This window comes from Cotesia typhae, unplaced genomic scaffold (assembly GCF_013202065.1).
Source record: "Cotesia typhae breed Kobodo isofemale line unplaced genomic scaffold, CoteBio_Ctyphae scaffold_13, whole genome shotgun sequence".
Lineage (NCBI taxonomy): Eukaryota > Metazoa > Arthropoda > Insecta > Hymenoptera > Braconidae > Cotesia > Cotesia typhae.
The window spans coordinates 11982248-11995912 of NW_027423774.1; the positions used below are offsets into that span (position 1 = coordinate 11982248).

Below are 13665 nucleotides of genomic sequence, written 5' to 3' on the forward strand. Positions count from 1 at the left end.
CGTTTGTCACTGATTTAGAAAATGACTTTCAAATTACGTCAGTAATATGTACAATTGTTACAAATTACTGATGTTCAACAATGACCCTAAAATGGCATCGGTATTACGGACGACCGTGACTTGTTACGAATGTAAACACGTGATGTTAATCTTACGTCAAGATTACGTATAACCGTGACTTGTCATTGACTTAAGGGCATGAGATTAAACTTACTTCAAGATTACGTACAATCGTGACTTGACACTGATTGATTGATTGATTGATTGATTGATTGGTTTATTTATGCCAAATCGGTTAGTGGCTCGGTTAGTGCACGATTTGGACGACAGGTAATTTTATCTAAAAATTACCAAAACTAATAACCAGGGGCCGCACCAAGCGATCAATCAGCGATTTTAATTCTTGTAAGATGGTGAGCTGTTAAGCAGATGACCGAAATGTAAATAAATAAATGGCAAATATCCCCCTTTTCGTAGATGTATTTCCCCCTTATTGTCAGAAAGTGAAAGTGAAAGGAAAATCAGATAGGATAAGCAAGCGAGCACAAAGATATTAGTATAATAGTTATTTAAATAGTGAGATTCATAGTATGAAATAAGAAGACAAGAATTTTGAATTAGAGAATTTATTCAATTCAATTTAAGGCCTAAGAGGTAGAGTTTACTGAGAACCTCCGAGGGCCGGAGTAATTGTATTTCTATTTTACAAAATAAATTCTTGATGAAATCCTTGGTTTAATAACAGTCTTCTTTCGGATTAGATTAACACTAATAATGCGCTTGGCAATAACAATGCTTAAATTGAAATGCCAACTTTAACAATAATGAAAGAAATTATTTATTGCATTTAGAAGGGATACATAGTTTTCCCTACTGCAAGAGGGAGGGGGCCTTAAAACTAGTTTATAATTTTGTAGCTTTTTATTTATTATTTATTTATTTATTTTTTTTTAAATTAATGAGGTTTTTGTGAATCTTCTAGAAATTTAGTTCTTTTTATAATTATGTTTTGCATATATATGAAGATGTCTTTTAAGATTCTAGTAGACTTGATTTCGAAAATTTGGTGTGGTTCGCATCCTGAGCACTCCAAGTAACGTATCGAAGGCAATTTGAATAATAATAGAAATTCGATAATGTAGAATAATAATATAAATAAAATAACAATATAAATTGTAGTTGAAAAAATATAAATGATAGTTGATATTCGCCGATACTGTCGAGGTACAATATTTATGACAGTGGACGGATTCTTATAATAATAGTAGTAATAACAAATTATAAATGAATAAATGTCGCGTTACCGCTTAAAATTCTCATTATTAATTATTAATTATGCTCGGGGTCACAATTCCCACGATTATTTAATTAATTGTAACTTATCGGTATTATCGTTTATGAACTACGTAAAGTCAACAACCGCTTTATTAATTAATAAAGTAGAAAATAAAGCGATAACAACATTCAGAAGTTACTTTTAATCGTCGCCTTTCGCCACGGTCAATTATATGCAGTATTGAACGAAGGGGACGTGTCGATAACCTCGTATAAAATAATAATTATGACACACTTAAACGCAATATAATTTCTTACTCGCGTAAATGCACCGTAGATTAATTCGAGTCACAGGACGCACGTGGGATGTCAACCGCCGTGCTAACCACCTGGTGAAAATGGCGGCCTCTCACAGAAAACCGGCGCCGGTTCACGCCCGGGAGGTTCTTAATAATCTTCCCTGGTGGAATAATGCTAAAGAACTTACCAAAACGAGTCCAATTAACTTGCCAGAAATTTAAAAACGTCAATCGAAAGAAACTGGCCAACAATAGCAAAGATATTTCAACAATCAGTGAACTTAAAACACACTAGTGTCTGCACATGTGATTTTCATCCGTGACTGACTATATGTATTTTTGCTGGCAGCATGCTGCCAGCTGGAGCTACCGAGCCGCCCTCGTGAGGGACTTTCCGTCGCCTTGGGTCGCCAGCGGTGCTATTTAAAAAATCCAATTTCCACAACAATTGAGAAATTTCCTCCCCGGGACGTGAATCGGACCGATATTCGCAAGTAACAGGGCTTTCAATGATAAATGGAAACATTATTTATATAATTAATTAACAATCGAGAATTAAATGCGAGTTCTTTGTAAAATAAATTTGAGTTGAGCGTCAGGCTCGTCTCCTCCGGACTGGGAGCCTCGGGCATGCTCAGGCTTGTCGGCCGCTCGCTCGGGCCCCGTCCGGTCAAAAATGAAACCACAAACTTAAATTAAGAAATCAATTAAATTTTCTGTAATGAATCTCGCATTGTACTCTCGCAGATTTTAATCGGCGGCGGGCATCACAGCTGCATTCCGGACTAGGAATAAAATAAATCAAATATTATAAATAAAAACTAGATCTTAACTATACTAAATTTTCTATTTTGCTCGGGAGGTGCCGCCGCCTGGCGGAGCCCCCGTCACCAATGTATTCAAGTCCAGCGGGAAATACCACAGTGAATAAGCACTGTGACACGCTGTCCCTTTTATGCACCTGCTTATTGTAAATGTTCTCTCCTAATGTATTTAGATGCGTAAAGCAACAGTGTGTTATTGTTTTTTTTGAACATGAAAGGTAAATTTTTATTTTTCTGTCCTCCAACTGGAAAATATTTAAGAGTGGTAGTCAGTATCAGCAGCTAAGCCAAGCAGTAAACTTGAGTTCATTCATTTTTTTTCTGTAATTTTTTCGTGGAAATGAAGCCTTCTAGAGAAATGAGAAAGTCTCTTAATATACGTAAGTCGAGAACAAAAAAGCGCAAAAATATTTTTAATCCAAAAACAGCTAAAACAGATGAAATTAATTTCAGTGCCTTGGCAAACAAATTCAAAGAACAAGAGAAAACCTCAGTTTTGCGTGGTCTGTCTGTTGAGTATCGCATTTTAAATTTTATAACAGTGTTTGCAGTAATTTCTGAATATATGAAATTTAAGATCTATGACGGAAATGTTAAGTTTTAAACTGCTTATGAACAAGGACTTCCTTTTAAAATTGTTTTGCTGTGCGATAAGTCTGCAGATAGTAATATAAATGTTAGTCCTTTTGTCGCTCACTCTTATGAAATAAATCAATGATTTTTATTTGTCATGAGAGTTCTCGGATTAGGGTTAAAAGATGCAGTAAAATTTTGTGGATTAATGGACATGCGAGCTTTTATTTCACAGCCCACTTACGATTTAATCATGAATAATATCTACTTCAGTGTAAAAACAGCCACCGAAAAACTTTTTCAACAGGCTTGTATTGAAGAAAAAAATTTGAATTCCGAACATCAAGGTGATGAACATTCTACAAAATTAACTGTATCTGGCGATAGCAAATGAAAAAAACGAGAGTTTACTTCCTTGTACGGTGTGACATCATTGATCAGATACCATTCTGGTAAAATCATTGATATTTCTGTCAAAAGTACCTACTGCAAACTGTATGAAACTTGGAGGAAGAAACTCGATACCGAAGAATATAATAAATGGTATGCAAAACATAAAAATACTTGCAATGCAAATCATTGGACAGAAATACTTTCCGTGTAGATACCTCTATAAACGAGGAAAACCTTAATGTCCAAATATAAACCCTTGCTAAGGAACTACACGACGCGCTACCGTACTTCAACGGAGAAGATCCAAATGCCATAAAAGATTTCGAACTATTCGATGGAATAGTAAGATATTGGTTACCGAGTATTTCGGCCGATAACCAAGGCTTTTCTGCTCGCCGTATAGCCCAAAAACGATATGGGCGAGCCGAAAGATTAATCGAACACGTCGAATTCGCTTCCGTAAAGGATATCCTATTAGTCCTAGCCCGAAAACTAAAAAGGGGTGACCCATATATTACCTGGCAGAAACGTTTAGCTGCTGTGGCCCTGAAAGACTCAGAAGATATCGAAGACTACCGTTTAAGTGAGATGGTTCGTTGCATTGAACTCAATGCTCCTGAAGACGACAGACCTGTAGTAAAACGGACATTCGAAAAAACTGCAGCTACCACATTGTACGAATGTTTGCCAGACTTTTTAAGATGCATACGCAAAATAAGAAGAGCCGAAACTCTAGACGATATATACAAGGCCATAGGAAAACCGATAAGCTATACTAGCTCCTCGCTTTTCCGGGGGAATGTTATGTCCACCCCAACATTTTTTCTTTAAATTTAAATCGCCTGCGCAGATGGAAGACCTCTATGCGCGAAAGCCACAATAAAATATAAAACTACGCGACTGCTGATTGAGTAGCGGGGACTTCTGCAAGTTCAGCACCGCGAAGTTTTTAAAAGGCGAGCATCAGCCAACGCCTTGTCTTTGTTAGTTAATTCGACCTCTGCGTTTAACTTGACGGGCCCGTGCCTTGTAAAAGTCCCTTATCTTAATTTGCGCAGCACTTAAGATGAGTTCAGACACGGTTTAACCGGCAGGCCACGTATTAATTACTAAAAATTTATCGTAGAGAGTCGTATTCTCAAAGTTCTAATTTGTTCTGCACTTAGGCGAGAATCCGGCTATTAAGTTTAATAAAAGGCGCCCAGTAGCCCATCGGTTCCGGCCCTTGCTTTCCAAAATGCATTGGACCGGGTTCGAGTCCGGCGTACACCAATGAATATTTTAAATATTTAAGTGTATTATTCTGCTGAGCCCAAAAAAGTTTAAAACGAGTTCCAATCTTAAAAGTTCCCCCCTAGTAAGTCGTTTATGACCTTAGTAGTTCATGCGACTTTAAATTAAAAAAAAAAAAAAAAAAAAAGTTTAATAAAAATCTTTCAAAAGCTAAATTTGCGCACTTTACCCTACGGGGGACTGGAGGACGTTAGATAAAAATGAATAAAATTCTTTAATATAAATTACGTTAAAAATACTATTGTAAAGGTGTAAGTTTTAGTGTTTATAAATAAATCTCAAAGCAAGAGGAGAAATCTGCCATTTTTATTTATAAAATACGAAGCCCTTAAGATAAGCAGCTTAACTCCATCCTACTCTACCTGCTGCAAGAACCAACCGAAGGGTCCAAGATAAGAAGAGGCGCTAACAGCAGCCCCTGGAATCACGGATCCAGCGATAAGAAATAATCCAACAAGTAGTAAGTACGTCTATCTACCTTAAAAATCCGTCAGTCTCAAACGAAAGCGTGGCCAGTTCGTACGTCGAAAACGTCCCACATAAATAATTAATGTCCCACATAAAAGTTATGATCTTTCATAATTGAAAAAATTTTGTGATAAATTTAACAAATAAAAACAATTTTTTAGACGTACTTGGCGTGCGTCATTGAGTACCCAAAATTTTTTCAGATGAATCGTGATAACGTGATAATACCCCTCAGGTTACTCATTGATGTCAAATATCAGTAGTTCAATAATCACCTTATCTCCTGTTCTTTCCCTCTTCACAGCATTACTGCATGTCTGATAGAAGTTTGATTAAACATCGTTTTTAATGTACAACTTTTAATAAGTTATATACGTGCTTGGTATATATAATCTATACTCGATATCATTAATGGTAGCCAGTAATTGTTGCGCATGATAATTTCCATCGTTTGTTAACTGCGGCAATTTTTCATAATTCATTGTCTTAATCATATTATTATTCAAATTAACACTCGAGAAATCAATAGTCTTATCAGCAAACGAAACAAAATAATGTGATTTAAAATTGATAGTAAATTTTGATTTGTACCTGGAAACACTTAAATGACTTACTGTACGTAATTTTAGTCGACTTATAACGATACAAGTCATACAAATAGTGTATGTCCATCGGTATTAACAAATAATAATTATTATTTTAGTATAGCATCCTTCCCCTTCAAGGAATAAGGTTAAAAATATAATAATAAAATTTTGATTTAAATTTTGAAAATTGAATTTTCGCGCGCTATTTGGAATAAAAATGAATAATTTTCTTAATAACTAATAATGTAGCATCCTTTTCTAAACAGGAAGAATTATAATTGCTATTATTATTGTTGCAATGATAATAATAAAATTTCATATAAATTTTTAACTTTAAAATTTCCCGCATTTTTTGAAATTATAACTACAATAATTTATATTAGTCGTCGCGATGTGTTTACTGAAAATTCCTTCGACTGAGGGCCGGATGTTAGATTAATTAAATAATAATCTTCATAACTATAACAATAATAATAATAATAATAATAATAATAATATCTCTATAACAATAATTATGATAAAGACAGAAATATACAAGTATTAAAAAATATAAAATAATGAAAAGTTTTCTACAATAAAGTTGTGTTAATTATTTTACAAATACATGTAAAGAAATAGTCAATGAATTTAAATTCAAAATAACAGCTTAATTTTTCATACATGCCAGGTGCATCTAGAAGCAATAAAGCTTACAGCTGGGCATGTATTAGGATTATGTATGAGTACAATAAATTTGAATTAATTTTAATATAATATTTAAAATGAATTCAAATTCGCACCTTTCTTGTACATAGTGACACCTGCTGGATACATTTAGGAGTATCCCAGTTCAAAGCTGAAAAAGTAATGAAAACAATTCACACTATACATTTACATCAAATATCTACAACAAATATTCATTATTATAACAACGTTAAATAATAACAAAAATATTAATAATAACAATAAAAAGAATCATGAAAATCAAACGTTAAATAGAATAAAATTACAATTTTAAATAGACTAGATTTGAATTAACCGCCTATTTTTTCAAACTTTCAATGGGAATGGAACAACTCTGATACTATACAGTAGTATACTATTCTAACAAAATGGAATGTACCAACTTGAAAATAAAAAATCTGGAGCAGAGTAACTATCCGGAGAGGATCTCAGGCGTCAAATGGAAACGGACTAACTCTCATACTCGAAGTGGTATACTATTCGCAGAAAATTGAATAGTACCAACTTCGAAATAAAAAATTCGACCGAAATTAGTAAAATCTCTCGTAGTATCGAAAAACGGCGGAGCGAAAATGTTATAAATTAAGATGACGCTAAAAAATGAAAAAAACTATATAATTATTGCTATTTTATAGAAAGAACTAATAATTAAACTATTCAAAGCTCGTGACAAGTGTTGACATGTATATAGTAATAAAATAAATCAAGTTGAAAATAGAGTGAGGCTATGTTGACATCTGACTTGAGAATAGAGGCACTGTAGCTTCACGCCTACATGTTCACTCACATTTTATGCGTGTTGTTGAACGTGTACTTGGTTTGAGGCACGACAGTGCCTACAGATATCACAAATTACAATTTACTCCAATTAACAACAATGTTAAAAATTCATTTTACATTTTAATTGTTTTTATCTGACTTGAGTCTATACATCCAAAATAATAATCATTAATCTATCACATTAATAATTGATAGTGGTTATATTAAAGATAATCGACGAATCTTCAAATAATGAAAGACGACAATTTTGTTGGTAAGCATGGGTATAACCATTCATTTTTATTTACGTTTAAGAATTTTTTAATATTATCGAAAAAAAAAACTTAATTAAATATTTAGTATGATAAATATAATTAATATGTAATCGATTCTAATTATCACTCTTGTTTTTTTCCGAATGAGGAGGATACTCGAATATTTTGGATGAGGTTTAAGTTCAATGACCCTATCGTAGATGCATATCGAGTATCTAATTTAAGAACATTCGAATATGTCCAACTTAAAGGTACGTATTGAAGAATACTTAATAATAATAAAAATAGTATTGTTCCATGTTTATACGAACAAAGATCATTTTCGCATCGTTCAAAGTTGTAATTAGTGAGAGTTTCGTGTAGTTTGTCATTCCAAGACTTTGCCGATTGTTTGAGACCATAAATACTTTTGTTGAGTCAGCATCCAAATTCTTCTTGTCCTTTCTTTTCATGTCCAGGTGGCTGTTTCATGTAAATTGTTTCTTTAAGCTTTCCGTTAAGAAAGGCCGTTTTTATGTCCCAATGCTTTACATGAAGATTTTCTTTTCCGGCTATAGATAACAGAGCTCTTACTGTCGTGGTTTTAACAACTGGTGCAAAAACTTCTTCATAATTCTCTCAAAATTTGTGGGAAAATCCTTGGACAACTAGTCTGGCTTTGAATTTATATGGGGCATTTCCTGGTGTTTTTTTTTATCTTAAAGACCCATTTGTACCCGATGGCTGTCTTGTTTCTTGAGATTGGCTCAAGATCTTACGTTTCATTTTGTTCTAGCGACTCGAGTTCTTCCGCCTTGGCTTTGCTCCATTGTTCAACGTAAGGACCACTCAGAGCTTGTTGGATTGTCCGTGGTTCTTCGTCGTCGGTCAGCTCATTTGGTTGGTAGTCCTGCTAAGTTTCTTCGTCATGATCACTTGGATCCTTTGGTGATTCATTTTATATCTCTTCGATCCTCTTTATCAAAGGTATATCATCTGCATCCTCAGGTGACTTTGGATGACTTGTTGAGGCTTTCCCGGATCCACGTGATTTATCTTCAGATGACCTTTTGAACAATTTATTCGAAGAGTCTGAGGGAATATATATAATTTCTTCCGGTTTTTCACTCGATAGGATTTTTTCTTCCAGGTTAAGGTCTGTCTTATCTGATTTATCTTCGATAAATTTAACATCCCTGTTAATAATAATCTTTCCTGAGGATTTTTCAAGTAGCCTGTATCCTTTAGAGTCCTGCAAATAACCTATCAGTAAACTCTCTGTTGCTTTTATATTCAACTTATTGTGTTTCTGTTTGGAAATATGGGCATAGGCTTTGCACCCAAATTCTTTCAGATGTTTGATATCAGGTTTTCTGTTCAGTAAAAGTTTGTATGGCGTTAAGGTTCTTTCTCGGGTAGGTAAACGGTTCTGCAAATATACTGCGGTTAATGCAGCTTCACCCCAGTATTTGTTTGGTAATTCTGCGTCTATTAACATCGTCCTGATTGCCTCGACTAAATATCGATTTCGACGTTCCGCAACGCCATTTTGCTCCGGAGTGTTCCGTGTGGTGTGTTGGAATTTTATTCCATGGTGTTTTAGATGTTCATTCAACTCCTGGTTAACATATTCTCTTCCTAAATCAGACCTGAAGGCTTTGGGTTTTGTCTTAAATTGAGTGATACAGAATTGAATAAAGTTTTTGATTACTTCCGTAACTTGAGACTTTCTGCGTAACAGAAAAACGTATGTGTAGCGGCTATAATCGTCAATCAGGGTCATGATATATTTACGTCCTCCGGGTGTTTCTGTTGGCATTGGTTCACACAGATCAGTATGTAACAGGTCCAGCGGTCGGTGGGTGGTACTTGATGCTTCCTGTGGAAAAGAATTGCGAGTTATTTTTCCTTTAATAAAACATTCACAAACCTGTTTTATTGGACAATCGTTTATCTGTATTTCCGTGACTAAATTATTACTAGATAGATGTCTGATTACCTTGGGGTCGCGATGTCCAAATCTTGCGTGCCAGTGGTGGATGCAATCCTCAGGATGTTGTGATAAGACCGAGTATGCGTATTCCGGTTTTCTCAATTTATATACTTGTCCTATGGCGTCACCAACAGCTATTTCCTCGTTGGTTTTGGTAAATATTGCCATCTGATTGTTCACAATTTTTAAATGGAAACCAAGTTTGTCCAATCTACCTATGGAGATGAGGTTACAGTCGAAGTTAGGGACATATAACAAGTTAGTGAGGTTGAGTAGGGTAGTTTTTCCTTGTCTGGTGTTGAAAAAAGCCAAAATCATCAACTGACATCAAAAATCGCACGGACCATGACTAGAGAACTAGTCATGGTACTAACAAAAGCACGGACCTTAACGAGAGAGCTAGTGGAAAATTACTCTAATATAGTGGGAAATTATTCAAAATTGTTATTGGGCCGCTACCTTCAAAACCCCCACTCAGTCCATCGGAGCTGCCGGGCCAGTGAATTGACCGACTCCAATCCCCTCTCAAATCAACAGACTGCTTAAAAAGAGGAGCGAGGAGAGCTACCACACAGTCCACTTCTAACTACTGAGCGAAGCAGAAGAAGAAGAAGAAGAAGAAGAAAAGAAGCCAATCGTCTACTGTAAGCGAGCAAGGCTTACTATACAGTGCAGTATTTTTGGATACCAAGCGAGCAAGGCTTGTATATCCACGACTCAACAATCGGACAAACTCGGATCATCTCGGCTACACCAAACGCTGACTAGCATCGTTAAATCAGTTCTTTTGAGAACTAAACTTTAAACAGTTCTTTTCAGAACTAATCAATTCTCACTCCCATTTTGAGAGTGAGAATAAGTCTTCTCAAGACTACTAAAGGCTCTTATTTAAGAGCGTGTGACTAACAACTCATCTCAGGACTACTACGTAGTCCAAAACAATCGGTCTTTTTCAAGGCCAACAAATTATTATATTTGTAAGAAAACCTACCCAAGTTTGAGAGAAGGTGCCGGTATTATAACCGAACATCTGGCTAAACATTCAATTCTTCCTTGTCCTATGCCATATGCTTTGCATGCTTGGCCGTTCGCTATAAGTACTGAAGATATATAATTCGTGTCAATTGTGTCGAAGATGCTAGCATTATTAGTTATCTGACTACTGGCAGCTGAGTCGAGAAACCAATTAGTGTTACATGTTCTTGAGGTAGCAATGGATGCTTGGTGTGGTGTCGATTCTTGGAAATCATCATCATCTTCGTCATCACTTCAAAGGTTTTCGATGACAGCTCTGGCATGTGCTTTCTTATGGCTTTGTCTCTTTTTCCAAGAAATATACTTTGGGCAATCTGTTTTCATGTGACCAATTTCATGACAAAAATAACACTCGATGTAAGCCTGACTTACATTTGCTTTCATTGCTGAGTCATAATCCTCGCTTTGTGCTAAGCTTTTTCGCCTTTTAAATTCACTAATTAAGGTTGCTTTGACGATATCGATGGTGAGCTCATCTTCTGGCCTTGAAGCGAGAATTGATATCAATAGATGATATAACGTCGGCATGCTTCTAAGGATGATCCACGGTCCAAATTCAATTGCGCTTCTGTTACCCAGGGCCGTGAGATTATCGATGAGTTTCTGGATTTTGGCAACATGCTTCTCCATGTCTTCGTCATCCTGATACTTTAATTGCAACAATTCGACTATTAATGAGAATTTAATTAGTCCACTAGCCTTCTCATGGTACTCCTTCAGAGCATCCCAGGCTTCTTTTGCAGTAGTCTTGTTGAGGATAAGAGATATTTGCGTCTCTTCGATTAACAAACATATCGTACCAAACGCTGATCCCACGTGTCTTGCGCCTCCTCCCCCGTAGTTGGCCTTGAGCTTGCGATCGCCTTCCATGTGCCTTCACGCTTGAAAAGTTCTTCAATTTTAAATTTCCACATTTGGTAGTTATTGTTATTTAATTCGGCAATGCCAAATGCTGTGTTTATTTCTGCCATACTTTTCCTTAACTTCGAACTTTACTTTTTCTTTAACTTTTCTTTACTTGAAACTTCACTTTCTTCTTTTCCTTAACTTTTCTTTACTTTAAACTTTACTTTTTCCTTAGCACCAGCTCCTGGGCCTATAACCTGTTACAGTTGTGAGACAGGTGCAGGTATAATTGATAAGAAGATGCGTACAGTAGCTTCACTTTATTATAACTGACTTCCTAAGTACAAATAGCCAATGATTCGACTTAAGAAAAACAGAAATTATGTTCTCGAATTTTTGAACATTTTCGCTTTTAACGTTTTTATTTATAGTTCTACGACAAAAAGTTACAGGATAAAAGTTGTAAAGAATTTAATTTGCAACAGAAAATGTTTTGGAATTTTATTTATCAAACAAATAGTTTAAGAGATATATCGTAAAAACTATTTCAACCGCTATTTTCAAGATGGCGGCCGTGGGACAAGAGTGGCGACCCCACAAACTTGGTTTAAGCTTTACACTGACCCCCCCCCCTCTCATACACATCAAAAAAACAAAATTGCGTCCTCTAAAAAAAAAAAAAAAGGTTAGGCATAAAAATGTAATATTTCAATGGACTAAAATTGCTGATGATTTCTCCGACTCAGATTTGGATGATGACGATGAAAAGATGGCAGCTTATGAAAAATTGCTCGTGAAACATCTTCAGAGCTTCTCAAGTAAGATAGAATCTAATTTCGATCATTTTAAACGTACCGTTGAGGACAATCTATCCGAGATTAGAAGTGAGGTTAACAAAGTGACCAACAAGTGTTCACATTTGAAAGGCAGAATCATCAAAGTCGAGAATAAAATTGAATCCTTCACTCCACAGCTCACTGAAGATACACTTGCGGAATTAAATAAACGTAAAAGGCGTGAGGTAAATGTCTTGGCTTTTAACGTCACAGAATCCAAGAAGACTGATGGCATAGAAAGATTGGCTGAAGACAGAGCCCAACTCGCTTCAATAATCTTACCCGATATTGGTGTTGAGGTAACGAGTCCTAAACTTCGTAGGATTGGACGTCGAGTACAAGGCAAGACTAGACCGCTGCTCGTTGAGACAAAATCTGTCTCAGAAACCAAAACACTTATGAAATCAAAACCTGACCCAAGTACACAAGTTGTCATCAGGCCAGATCTGACCCAGGCGCAGCAAATTCACTTAAAATCAATCAGCGAAGAATTGACCTCGGGGAATGGTAAGAATAACAAAACTATTAAATACATAAACGGGACGCCTAGAATTGTTAATAAGAATTTTCGCCAAATCAAGACGAAGAAAAAACCTGAATCAAATTCACATTTATTGCCAGAACGTAAAAGAGCTCAGAACTAAACTGAGCTTGTTCATAGTGGCATCAGCAAGCAACCAAGCTGATGTCAAATGTATAACTGAGTCTTGGCTCAACTCGTCAATTCAAAACGGTAAACTTATTGATAATACATATAATATTTTTAGAAAAGATAGGGATTACAGCATCTGTGGAGGTGAAAGAGGCGGAGGAGTATTCATTGCCGTAAAAAGTGCTATGCATGCAGAACTTCTAACACTGGATGACAATAAACTAGAGCAAGTATTTATTAGGATCAAGGGTAGCAGCCTAAACATCATCGTAGGGTGTGTATATATGCCACCAAACTCATTGTACGAGTCCTACCAGGACCATGTAGCAACGCTGTCCTACCTAAATGACAAATACTGATTCATCGGTGACTCACAATTACTGATCATCGGTGATTATAACTTGCCCAGCAGTGTACCTAGTTCTAATTGTGAAAACCTCCTGTACGAAAGCACAGCGCTCTTACAATGCCAACAATGTCGATGTCAATCTGCATGATTTTTAGGCCGAGTTCAACCAAGTATATAAGCTTCTGCTTTCTTTGGATCATATAAAAGGAGCCAGTCCTGATAAATTGCCAAACGTGTTCCAGAGAAATTGCGCAGTAGTCCTTTGCGAGCCGTTTACGCATATATTCAGCAGATTACTACTTGAAGGTGTATTTCCGACTGCCTGGAAAACCTCATCCGTCGGTCCTATTCATAAACATGGTCAAAGGTCAGATGTCTCTAACTATAGACTGGTCTGCATTTAATTGGCGCTGGCAAAAGTTTTCGAAAAGCTGGTGTTAGTTCAATCGATTACCTCCATTAAGGATGTCATAAACACAAAGTAGCATAGATTCACATGTGGAAGG

General features: G+C 35.9%; 2 protein-coding genes across 2 annotated transcripts in view; one reads left to right on the forward strand and one right to left on the reverse strand.

Annotated features, from left to right (window-relative positions):
* LOC141535113 (uncharacterized) overlaps positions 1 to 13665 on the reverse strand; it is a 224404-nt gene that overhangs the window by 11850 nt on the left and 198889 nt on the right. The gene's annotated exons all lie outside the window — the stretch shown is intronic.
* Positions 12024 to 12999, forward strand: LOC141535007 (uncharacterized). The gene has a single exon (XM_074254721.1). The coding sequence runs from the start codon at positions 12092 to 12094 to the stop codon at positions 12800 to 12802; it is 711 nt and encodes a 236-aa protein (XP_074110822.1). The 5' UTR covers positions 12024 to 12091; the 3' UTR covers positions 12803 to 12999.